The sequence below is a fragment of the Sapajus apella genome, unplaced genomic scaffold (genome assembly GCF_009761245.1).
Source record: "Sapajus apella isolate SASKATOON/1434 unplaced genomic scaffold, GSC_monkey_1.0 scaffold204, whole genome shotgun sequence".
NCBI lineage: Eukaryota > Metazoa > Chordata > Mammalia > Primates > Cebidae > Sapajus > Sapajus apella.
This window is the reverse complement of record NW_022437144.1, coordinates 380,481-391,999: the sequence shown is the minus strand read 5'-3', so window position 1 is coordinate 391,999 and position 11,519 is coordinate 380,481. Positions and strand designations below refer to the sequence as shown.

Genomic DNA, 11,519 nt, shown 5'->3' with positions numbered 1-11,519 from the left:
TATCTCTTTAAATTAAACTGGTTCTGAAGCTCACTTTGGGAGACTGTGCAGGGGGAAAGGGTTTACTAGGGGAAGGTTTTATTAGTGACTGGAAAAAACCAGAAGGGAGATGATGAGTAGGTGTCACAGGGCAATGCTGCCATGGAGAAGAGGGCCACCAGGTCTGGGTTCAAATCTTGAGTTTACCACTTACTTGTTATGTGACTAGGGCATGTTACACAGTCTTCAGGTGCCAGTCTCCTACCTCATAAGGAAATTGTGAGGTTAAATGAGATCATGTATGTGAAGTACCTAGCATAGGGTGTTGTGCTGTACCCTGTCAATATCAGTTCCCACTTCACAGATTTATGTAGAAATTTCAAGTTTCATGAGGGATATGCCAAGGGTTTTCATGGTTTGTTAAAGCTTCTGTCTAAGTTACTATAGTTTTGGGAAGCAGTCTCTATTTTTATTTTAGAAATATAAAACTTTTTTTTGTAGATAGGATCTGTCTCTGTCACCCAGGCTGGAGCGCAGTGGCACAATCATGGCTCACTGCAGCCTCAACCCCTCTGAGGTCAAGCAATCCTCCCACTTCAGCTTCCAATGTAGCTGGCACTACGGGTATATACAACCACACTCGGCTAATTTTTGTATTTTTTGTACAGACAAGGTTTCACCATGTCATCCAAGCTGGCCTTGAACTTCTGGGCTCAAACAATCCACCTGCCTCAGTCTCCCAAAGTGCTGGGATTACAGGCTTGAGCCATAATGCCTGGCCCAGAATTTGTAAAATTTTTAGCATGACATTTTTATAACTTATTTTTCTATTTAACAACAACAACAATGACAACAAGAAACTTTTCCAGCTCTTATACGCTTTAGTGAAACAAGAAAGGGAGGAGCCTGCTTGATGAGGAAGCCCAAGCTGGCAGTAGGCTCCTGGAAAGGACCACGGGGAGCCACAGAGGAATAAAGAGCTAGCAGGGGACAGGAAAGAAAAACAAAGGATGGACATCACAGAGATTTTCACTGGAAGTCATGCAAATTGGCTCAGGTATCCTCTGCAACCCTGCTCCGAAGTCCTTCCAAGAAGCCCTAAAGCAAATGGTCAGTTTATCCTTGGGAACAACCCTACCTTTCAACTTATCCTCATGGCTGCTCAAGAAGCAAGAGATAGTGTGGAAGGAAGCCAAGTTTCCATGGTATAGAGTCCCACCATGCAGGAGCACTGCTTCAAGCCCGGGGCTCCAGCAGGCCTTGAATATGCCCAGACCTGAGCTCCAATTTCTAGCCCCTAGAAGAATGTCAATCCCAGACGTCAGGCTGCCAGAGGAAGTGCTGCTTATACTCAGCACAATGTTTCTCCTACGAACACTACCAGCAGATGTGCAAAGGGTCTCAGACTGGGGCTGTGGAACTGTAAATGGCAGACTGGGTCTGGTGGCTACAGCACACTTCAGGCAGCAGGAGTTGGGTGAGCTGGCTTCTTCTACGTTCCATCCATATCTTTTTGTTCTCTACTCATCTAGAAAGGGAGCTAGAAGCTTCTGATTACAGTATGGAGGGGATGGGGTGGGACCTAGGGAGGGCTAAAAAGCCTATGTGGAGGGCCAGAATTTCGAAGGTTGCTCAAGGCTGTCTTCTTCCCGTTTCCAGGGAGCCATGAGACTTTAGGTGCTTAGATTAGCCACATGGAAGGAGCTGGGCATGTAGTATGTGGTAGGAGGGTTTACTAGGGGTGATTGGAAAGAGCAGATGGGATGACAAGTAGATTTGACAGAGCAATGCTGCAAAGAAGAGGAGGGACACCAGAAATGTCAAACAGCCTGATTCTAAAGCTCCAATCCAGGCCTGGGTTCCAATGTCCACTCTGTTGCTTATTAGCACAGTGTGTGGCACACAGTAGGTGTTCAGTAATTACTTGCTGAACAAATAAAGGCAACCTTGGCCAAGTCACCTATCCTCCCTGAGCCTCAGTTTCCTCATCTGTAAGATAAATAGTAGCTATTATTCTTATTCTTCATCTGTGTTGTTTCTGTCCATACCCATATCAGTTTGTTAGGTTGCCATCTTATCTCCTTCAATAAGGATAAAAAAGAGCAGATGCATGCAAGGCCTTTTTCTTCCCTTGTGTCTTCTGCTTCCTCCTCCTCTCCTCCTCCTCTTTTCTTCCTGACCTTGTTTGTTTCTTTTTCTGTCCCAGTCAAACTTGGGGAATAGTTCTGGGAACACAGAGCAAGTGTTGAAACCTCCGGTCACAACTGTAACACATTCTCATAAATGCACAACTCCCCCACTCCTGCTCCCCAAGAGGATTGGGCCTGTGCTGCAGTGTGGAGCTCTGAGTCTCCTACGGGCCTCCACTTGATTCAAATGCCATCAGTACCAGAGACTAGAAAGCCTCCTACCTCTGTCTGCATTTCCCCATGCAGAGCTAGCCAGGCTTGAGGAGCTAGCCCTCCCTGGGGATTAATCATATCAGCATTATTTAAATTCTGGAAGGTTCACATGAGCCAATTCCTCTGGAGTACATTAACCAGAGGAAAGGCGACCAGTTTTAAGCATATGAAGATGGTGCGACTATGATTTTACAGTGGCAGTCATGAGCTGGGCCAAGTCATCTGCTCTCTAACCTGTACTTTCTTATGAACAACGACACATGCCTTCAAGATAGCCCACTGGCATGAGAGGAGCTTTTCTCTTTGTGAAGCTAACAGCTTGAATGGACTCTCCATGATTTTGTGGGTCTTTTTTCCTCTCAGAAAGACTAACGGGCAGTAAAGATGGGATAAAGTGAGGTCTAAATTTGCCTGTCCCTTCAGTCATCCTGTGGCATGTGGAATGCATCTCTGTAAGATGAATCTTCTCAGGTTTGATTTCCAATAGGCTACAATCACATCTTTTGCCCTTCTAAGGGATGTGGCGAGAAAGAGAAAAAACCCAAGCTTCAAGGCTAAACAAATTCAACTAGACATGCTGGCTGAAGTCCCTCACATAGAGTGGAGCTGAATCCATTCATTCCCTCATTGCCATCTTACCTCCCCAAAGCAATCTGTGTCCCACATCCTACTCTTTGTTTTTCACGGGGCGAGGAGAGGTGGAGGGGAGGTACAGTGAAAAATATCCAGCTTCACTGAGGTTTTTATATGTAAGAACAAATAACAGTCTTGTAGACAGGAAAATTTTTCAGAAATCAGAAAATTCAGCAGCCTTTCCACACTGACCATTGTCATGGCAACACACTGTCTGATGGCAGCATGCGTCACCACACTGGAGGGGCACAGTATCAGTATAGCAGGTTAGCTTGGCCATATTTAGCAACATTTGGACTTCTTTCTAGCCTCATTTCTTCTAGGTTTAGCTGAATTTCTCTTTGGTTCTGAGCTTGTGTGTTCTGCTAAATTTGCATGGCTAGAACACAAGACTTTGTCAACATGAAAGGGATGGCTAAATGGAAAATCTGAACTAGTGATCTACAGCCACTCCACTTGCTGTCTACCCTCTCCGGCTCCTCCTCACCCACTCTTAACCGTGTAGTTTCTCTTCTCTGCATCAGTTCTTTCCTATACACAGCATCCTCTCCCCACACCCAACAACTGTGACTCAGCTAGCAACCCCAGCACTCTCACCATATTCTTTCTTTTTCTATTTGCTCATTGTAACATACAGCATCCTAGAATCTTAGGGTTGGAAGGAGCCTTAACAGCAATTGAGTCTAATCATCTTCCCTCAAGGCAGGAGCCCTTCTATAATATGACAGCCTATGATTGTCTAGCTGCTATTTCTATATCTCCAGTGACAGAGACCTCATGCCTTTCTGGGCAGTCTGTTCTACTTTGAATAGTTCTAATTGTTAGAAAATGCCTTCCTTCTATTGAATGAAAATCTACCTTTTAAAAATAACCACCCATGGGTCCAACTATGTGCCTTGTGGCCACATGGACCCTGTCTATGCCCTTTGCTCTGTGACAGATAAATGAAGTAGAAACCACATCCCCGAGTATTCTCCAAAAGGCCCCAGTACCTCCCACCAGACCTCTTGGAGCCTGCGCTCCAGTCCTCTCCCCAGCCCGACTGACCTCCAAGAACATGCTCCTATTTGTCTAGAGCCCTTTAAAATGAGGTCGATACTGCATTAGCATCTCTAGAGGCCACCTTGCCCTGGTGACTCATACTGAGCTTTGAGTTGACTCAAATCCCTAATTCTCTTTTAGCAAAATGCTGCTAAGCCATGTTGTCCAGATTTGAAAGTGTGTAGTTGCTTTTGTAGGACCCAATTCCTGGTCCGTATGTTATCTCCCAGTTTGATTTCATTGTGTTACAATCAGAATATGGCTTTAACCTGTTAGAATCTTTAACAAACTTGACTTCCATGTAATTTTCATGTCCTTTAAGATCTATTATTTTTTTCACCAACCCTCATCCTAGCCTTTTATCTCAAATCTGTTTGATTTTTACTTTTCCTTGTTCTCTTCCCTTTGCATTCCCTTCCTTATGTCTTCTCTCGCTTGTCATTTCCATTTCACCACTCTCTGGAGCTACGTGCCTGGGTATGTGTGCAGGGAAGCAAGGGCATACATGCATCTGCACATACGGAGGTGTGAGTGAGTAGCTGCAAGGCTTGCTTAGTTTCCCTGTTTCTATTGCTTTGTCTGTGCTCTACCAGGATTTAGAGCCTGAATGGGGGAAAATGGCAGTGTTAAAGAAAGAAGGGTAAGAGAAGCTTGTCCAGGATCAGTTCTGAGGAACACAGGACATGTGTCCCAGGTTTGAGGGGAGCAGGGGAAACTAGAGTTGAATGGGTAGTGTTCATCAGGGCTGCAACACAGTGAGAAAGACTGGAGAAGGACCAGGAGTGGAAGGATTTTCAAGGTCTTAAAAGTTGGATAAGGGAGGAGGATTTGGTTAGGAAGCAAGGACTTGTGGTGTCAGTAGCCATTGAGAGGTGAGAGGGAGGTAGCTTGAAGCTATAGGGTCAGGAGAAGGTCAAGGGCTAAAGATGCCTCAGAAGAGACAATCAGCAATTCTGTGAGAATAGCCTTGAGAGTCTATGACTTCTTAGTTTAGAAACTTTTCTCTGGCTAAATGAGCTCAGGACATGAAGATTTTGCTGCTGTCATATACTGGGCTCTGCTAGTGGATGGGGGCATTAATGTAACCTGCAGCAAAGACTCTCAGGGCATAGAGTGTTTCCTCAGACTAACTCCAGCATTGAACAGGCCTCCTTTTTGTGTTGGATTATATTCCAGTGAGGGACTCAGAGGTAGGATAACTGGTGCTATCTTGGTCATTTTATGAATAAACATGGGAATTTCTCTGTCCATAATGGGCAAAAAGATACCCTTGGTCTCTTACTCTGGCAAATAATTAGGATAAAAAAAAATACACACATGCATATGCACATTACATTCAACAGGAGAATGGGTGTCAAAAATACTTAATGCAAATCGTGGATGAAGTGAGTTGTGAAGAAGCAGCTGGAGTTGAGAGGGGCCCTACTGGAATGCTGAGTGCAGTGACCCCAAAGAGCCAGGGACAGTGGGATCAGGAGGGCAATGCCCTGATGACTGCCACTTACCTCCACCCCGAGGCCAGAATGACTCCAGGCCAGCCTTGGGGAAGGGGAGGATGCTAGGCCAGTAGCCTATCTGCACCACTCTGGCTAAGTCCAGGGAACCTGCTCCCAGGGCATCAGAATACCTGACTATTCATTGTAGTCCACATTATTTCAAAGCTCTACTGGATCAAGGAATCATACATATTGGAACAGAATGTCTGCGAGTCCCCTCCCCATCCCTGCTAAGTCTGAGTTGACTTGAATTTTCCTCTTTTTTTTTTTTTTTTTGGTGGGGAGGGACAGGGTCTCACCCAGGCTGGAATGCAGTGGTGTGAACATGGCTCACTGCAGCCTCGATCTCTTGAGCTCAAAGGATCCTCCTGCCTCAGCCTCCCAAGTATTTGGAACCACAGGCACATGCCACTATGCCTGGCTATTTTTAAAATTTTTTTGCAGAGTTGGAATCTCGCCATGTTGCTCAGGTTGGTTTTGAACTCCTGGGCTCAAGCAATCCTCCCTCCTCAGCCACCCAAAGTGCTGGGATTATAGGCATGGGCCATGGTGTCCCGCCAACTTTTCTCATCTTAAAGAGTGCTTTACTATTGGCCTTTTGAAATAAAAAGGGTCTCAGGGAACACTTTAGAACTGATTTTCCCCTGGAGGTGCCAAAAGCTGAACACTTTGTCCTTCTGAGGTGACATTAGCCAGCCAAATGACAATCCCAACCGGAGTGGCTAGTGTAGAATTCCAGCTACAAGCTGTCAGGCCAAGAAGAGGTTTCCCTTCCAAGTCAGTGAAACGATTAGCTACCAAAAGGCAAATGGTATTTAAGGAAGCCCCCACTGATGGGCCACCACAAACTGGGTGGAACAAGGAGGGCAGCCCTCGAGGGGCGGTACTCACCTTTGATGTAGTTGAGGATTTGCTGGATTCGGTGGGGCTCATTGCGGTCTGGCCGGCAGCTTGGTGTGATTTCCAGCACATAATCAGGACCATATGCTGTGAAAAACTGTAAGGAAAAGGGAAAGGCCAAAAAACAAACTAAGTCACATAAAACCTCCAAACCAACCACATACAAACAATCAAAAGAAACTCACACTACCACAAGGCAAGGGAGGCCTCCTTGGGCTGAATAGGATGATGCAGCAGGAGGCCCTGCCTTGGTGGTATCACTACTCCCCTTGCTCAGACCTTCAGTGATAGTCCCCTGTGAAATTATTTGGCTTGCTGTCCAACAGTTCTCTGCTCAGGTCTCAACTTTCTCTCCAACTTCAGTTCTTATTGCTTCCTTGTCCTCTAGCCACACTAGTCTGTTTGGTGCTTTTCCAAATCACACCATGCTTTCTCTTCCCTTAGGATCTTTGCCATTGCTCTTTCCTGGGGCCTGCAAAGGCCCTCCCCCAGTCTCTGCTGCCTGTGAAAAACCTCCCCATCCTTCCAGGCACAGCTCAAATGTCACCTCCTTCACAAAGCTGTCCCTCCTTCTCCACCAACCCCAAGAACATTCTGTTGATACTTCTTTCAGGGCCCTTAAACACACAGCGCTTGCCTGCACATCACATGCAGGTCACTGTGCTGGCTGCAGAGGGGCTGTAAAGATGGATGAGACCTCCTCTGGGGTCCTCTAGGTGTTCACAGGCATATTCTGCATTGGACTGAGGTTTTTCAACAGTGACCCAATCTCCCCACACTGGATTGTCAGCTCCCTGAAGGCAGGCAGCACCTGTCTGTGTCTTATTCATCTCCTTGGTCCCCACAGACCATGGCAGCTGCCTGTTAGTTTTGGCTGCCTTGAATTCCATGTCCCAGGAATGGCAATGAAGTCTAGTTTCTCTACTTTAATTTTTCTTTCTCAGTAGTAGAGTTTATTTGTTTTTAAATTCAGGGAATCAAAATAAATGTTTGTGGATTCTATTTCTAGCTTGGTAGATGACTCCTTGTGACCTTTGGGAAGTCACAATATCTGATTCAGCTTCTCTGGTAGGGCCCACTTGGGGTAAAACATTCCTTGACAAAGGGAATCATTCAATTGGGATAAGTCTTTGAATGGGAAATATGCAAAGCTACTATTTCTGTTTAGTTTTTAACAGAAATAGTATTTGTGCAAACTCTCCAGAGGGAGAGCATATGGTCCTTAACATTATGTGCTTTCAATAGTGATATTGTTAGTTGGTAAGTAAACCAGGGAAATTCAAATTCTATGAAAAAAAAGTGGTACAGAGGACATGAAAAAAGAATATTGATATGCATCATGACTTTGATATCATTCAAATAGCTTCTTAAAAATAATCCAGAGTTATTGCCATTGTCACCAAATTATCCTTGTTAAGAGTCTGGATGTACATCTGGCAGCGTGGGAGATGTTGTGGAACAATCTCTAGGGATTCTAACAGTGTCTTTGTAGAATCCATGGAAGTAATTTGATGTGGAGATGGTTTCCCACACCCGTGACAGAAAACTCTACACATTTAATTAAAAGAAAAAAAGAAGAATGCCTAAGACTGTGCCAATGCTTATAATGCCCTTTGTGTGTGTATATGTGTATGTGAACTGATCTAGAAAGAGAGGGTCTTAGGTCCTTCCTGCTATTACTCTCTGATGCCTGAAGCTGCAAGTTACAGAGATAGAAAAGCCTTTGAGTAGAGATTATCTTTACCAAACCCATATGTGGAACAGACAAGAGGTGTTACCTGGGGGACACATCCACAGCCAGTACCCCCTTGCCCCTGCATCATGATTGAAGAAACTTTAGAGGCTTGTATTTTTAGGCAAGGAGGGCCCCTCAGTCCAAGTTTGAGGACCGTTTGGGCTTGGCTGTGGAAGAGAAGGCTTTAAACAGCTGTGGCACTCTCTCCTTAGGCAGCCTCTTCTCCAGAGTGTGTCAATTGGTACACTCATTTCATGGGTACGGAAAGACAGGCTTAGAGAGTACAACAGAAGGCAGGCAGCTGCAATGAAGAAGCTCCTCTCGGAGACCCAAAGCCCTGGCATCAACATGCTATAAAAATCAGGGGTGGGGTGCCTAGCTGAGGTATAGGAGGAGGGAATGTTGTGCCTCCAGTTGCAAAGATGACACTGCCGATTCTCTGTCAGTGAGACATGTCATGAGCTGCTTGATTAGGGCTGAGTGTTTGGAACAACACGTCCTCACTTATGTGTGCCTATTATGCACTTACCCTCACTCTCCTACTTTAGCTCCCTCTTTGACCAAGAGCACACGGTTGCAAGATGTTCAGCTGGGACCAGGATTGGCTGCTGTGTGACAGAACTCAGTTCTACCGGGATTAAGCCTCTTGTCCTGGTATCATTAGCACCTGGCTTTTAACTAACTGAGCCACATGGTAGGCACAATCATATAAAACTCATTCTTTGCTGAAGCAGACTGGCTGCAGGTAATAGCGAAGTCTGGGTTCCTCAACTTCTCCCCACCTTTGCCAATCAAATGTTATTTCCAGTATTTGCACTATTCTTAGATTAGGGGGCTCAGATGATTTAAGAAAGTCCTTGTGTTGTGAGCCAGTTCTACATGGCAGCTGGCTGGCCTGCAAAGGTAGAAACTTACGTCATGTTTTCTTTGCATACCCTATAGCGTCCAACTCAAGTCATTACAGGTTTCCCTTAAATGTATGTTGAATTAAATTAACTCACCAAGGATTTAGCTAGCCATATAGCTAATTGTGTAAAATAATTCAAAGAATCAATTCATAGCATTAATGGTTTTTCTAGACTCTTGAGGCAGCATGATGAAGTGGAAAGAGCACTGGCTATAGAGTCAGGGGAGCTAGATTTTGGTGCCTAGGTTTAGCGTGTGTGCCTTGGGTAAGCTTCTTTTTTTAAAAAAATTTTAAAAAATTTCATTAGCTTTTGGGGGTACAAGTAGTTTTTGGTTACATGGATGAATTATATAGTGGTGAATTCTGAGATTTTAGTGTACCTGCCATCAGGTAAGCTTTTAAATCTCTGTTTCATCATTTTTACCTGATGATGACAAATGCTGATCTGGTTGGGTTGTTAGGAACCAATGAGATAATATCTATAAAAGGGCCTAGCACAGGGCGCAGCACATAGTAGGACTTCAATAAATGTGAATTCCCTTCTCCTGGGGCAAGAGGCCCTTGCCTAACTAAGCCTCATCCATACCCTGAAGGATATCAGGTGAAGTGCTTAGGGCTGAGATGTACAAAGAGGAGCCTGTTCTTCCTGCCAGAGCAAGCCCAGCAGCCTCAGTGTCCCTTTCCACTTGCTTAAGCCATTAGCTTACCCTAGGAGAAATTGACTAGCCTGTGGAGAAGCTGACTTCTCTCAGTTTCCTGTCCTATAGTCCTGCCACTTGTTACTTACTGGCGAGGTGGAAAGGAAATATGATCACGTAAGGCAAAAGAGATGTTGGGGTGGAGGGATTTGGCTAGAACTAGAAATAGCTTGAGGCCCCACCCTGAAACTGCCCTCCAGTCCTGAAGAGGAAAAGAAATCGGCAAGCAGCAATCCCATTCCCAGACAGGTGGAGCAGGGGATGAAAGAGGCCAGCTGACCTTCAAGGGAAAATGCTGGCTTTGATCTCAGTAAAGAAAAGAGGGAGGTGCTAACCTCTCTCCACCCCTTCCCCTTTCCCCCTCAGCACTTCTTTTGCTTTCTGGGCTTCAGTTTATGCACTTTTGAGGGGGAATATAGTACTGAAAAGGAGGCAAATGGAAAGTATTAGATGAGGCAGAAATGAAAGGTAGTGGCCACTTTAGCGTAGTCAGTCCCTTTCAATCCTAGAGTCAATGAAGAAAGAAATGTAAATAGCTCAGCTTGAGTTCAGTTCAGCCCACCTCAATGCTCTTTTCTTGCTCATGTCTCTTCAGGTCTTGCTTACACAGTGAAAGCAGCATACAACTAGATAGTTGGTCAAAAAGATATTCAGAAGCCCCAAGGTTGCTGCTATTCCTCCATTATCATGTTTGGTTAGAGGAAACCAAGCAACAAACCTGAATCCACCAATCCTTTTATCCTTGCCTCAACATTTAGTATCTACTATGTGCCCAACTAGGTTAGTCATCAGGGTACAAAGACAATAAGATATGTTTCATAGGAGGGATTATTATAGACCGGTATGATGAGCGGTATAATATTAGCCATACTAAAAATAAAAGTAATAACCACTAACACGTATTACAAGCTTATTATGTGTCAGGCACCTAAAGTTTCTAAGCGTTATTATCATTATTATTTTTTGAGATGGAGTAACACGCTGTTGCCCACGCTGGAGTGCACTGGCATGATCTTGGCTCCCTGCAACCTCTGCCTCCTGGGTTCAAGAGATTCTTCTGCCTCAGCCTCCCGAGTGGCTGGGACTACAGGTACACGCCACCACACCATGGTTGCTGGGGGTGGGGGGAACTTACTACAGAGTAAGAAGACAGGAGAGGCAAGAAAAGAATTATGGGGAACAGCACTACTTCAGAGGTGGGCACAGGGAGTGCAAACAGTTCTGGCAACAATTTGAAATCTTGCTGAGAGGGTAAAAAAGAGGAAGGCTGAAAAGTGTCTTCTGATTTGTCCACTGGAAGGGGACATTTGCTGCAGCAAAGTCAGTGGAGGGTGGGCAGAAGTCTGATGGGAGTGAGGAGGCAGAGATGAGAGTGATGATGGAAATACAGTAGTCCCCCCTCATCCCCGGGGGATAGATTCTAAGACTCCCAGTGGATGGCTAAAACCGCAGATAGTAATGAGCCTGATTGTTCTCAATGGGAACAGGTTTCTGTTGTCTTCCACCCACAGATTTAATGCCTTTTCCTTCTTAATTAGGCATTTATCCTTCACTGTGGCTGTAACTTTTGCAGTTTGAGGTGCGAAAGCAAACCTAGCACAGATTCCTTCCTTCACTCCTTCCTTCCTCCCTTCCTTCCCCCTTTCCTTCCCTCCTTCCCTCCTTCCCTCCTCCCTTCCTCCCTTCCTTCCCCCTTTCCTTCCCTCCTTCCCTCCCTCCCTCCCTCCC

The 11,519-nt window shown here is 45.3% G+C and overlaps 1 protein-coding gene across 2 annotated transcripts in view; it reads right to left on the bottom strand.

The window, feature by feature from the left end:
- Positions 1-1,542: 1,542 nt before the first annotated feature.
- Positions 1,543-11,519, bottom strand: part of HDAC8 (histone deacetylase 8) — a 227,381-nt gene continuing 217,404 nt past the window's right edge. The window contains exons 8-10 of one of the 2 annotated variants that reach the window (XM_032270123.1): positions 6,443-6,548; positions 4,441-4,566; positions 1,543-2,204 (exon numbers count right to left, since the gene is read on the bottom strand). In XM_032270123.1, the coding sequence (XP_032126014.1) occupies positions 1,965-2,204; positions 4,441-4,566; positions 6,443-6,548 (472 nt within the window). In that variant the 3' untranslated portion in view covers positions 1,543-1,964. The remainder of the gene's footprint in view (positions 2,205-4,440; positions 4,567-6,442; positions 6,549-11,519) is intronic. The other variant, XM_032270124.1, reaches the window with a different exon arrangement.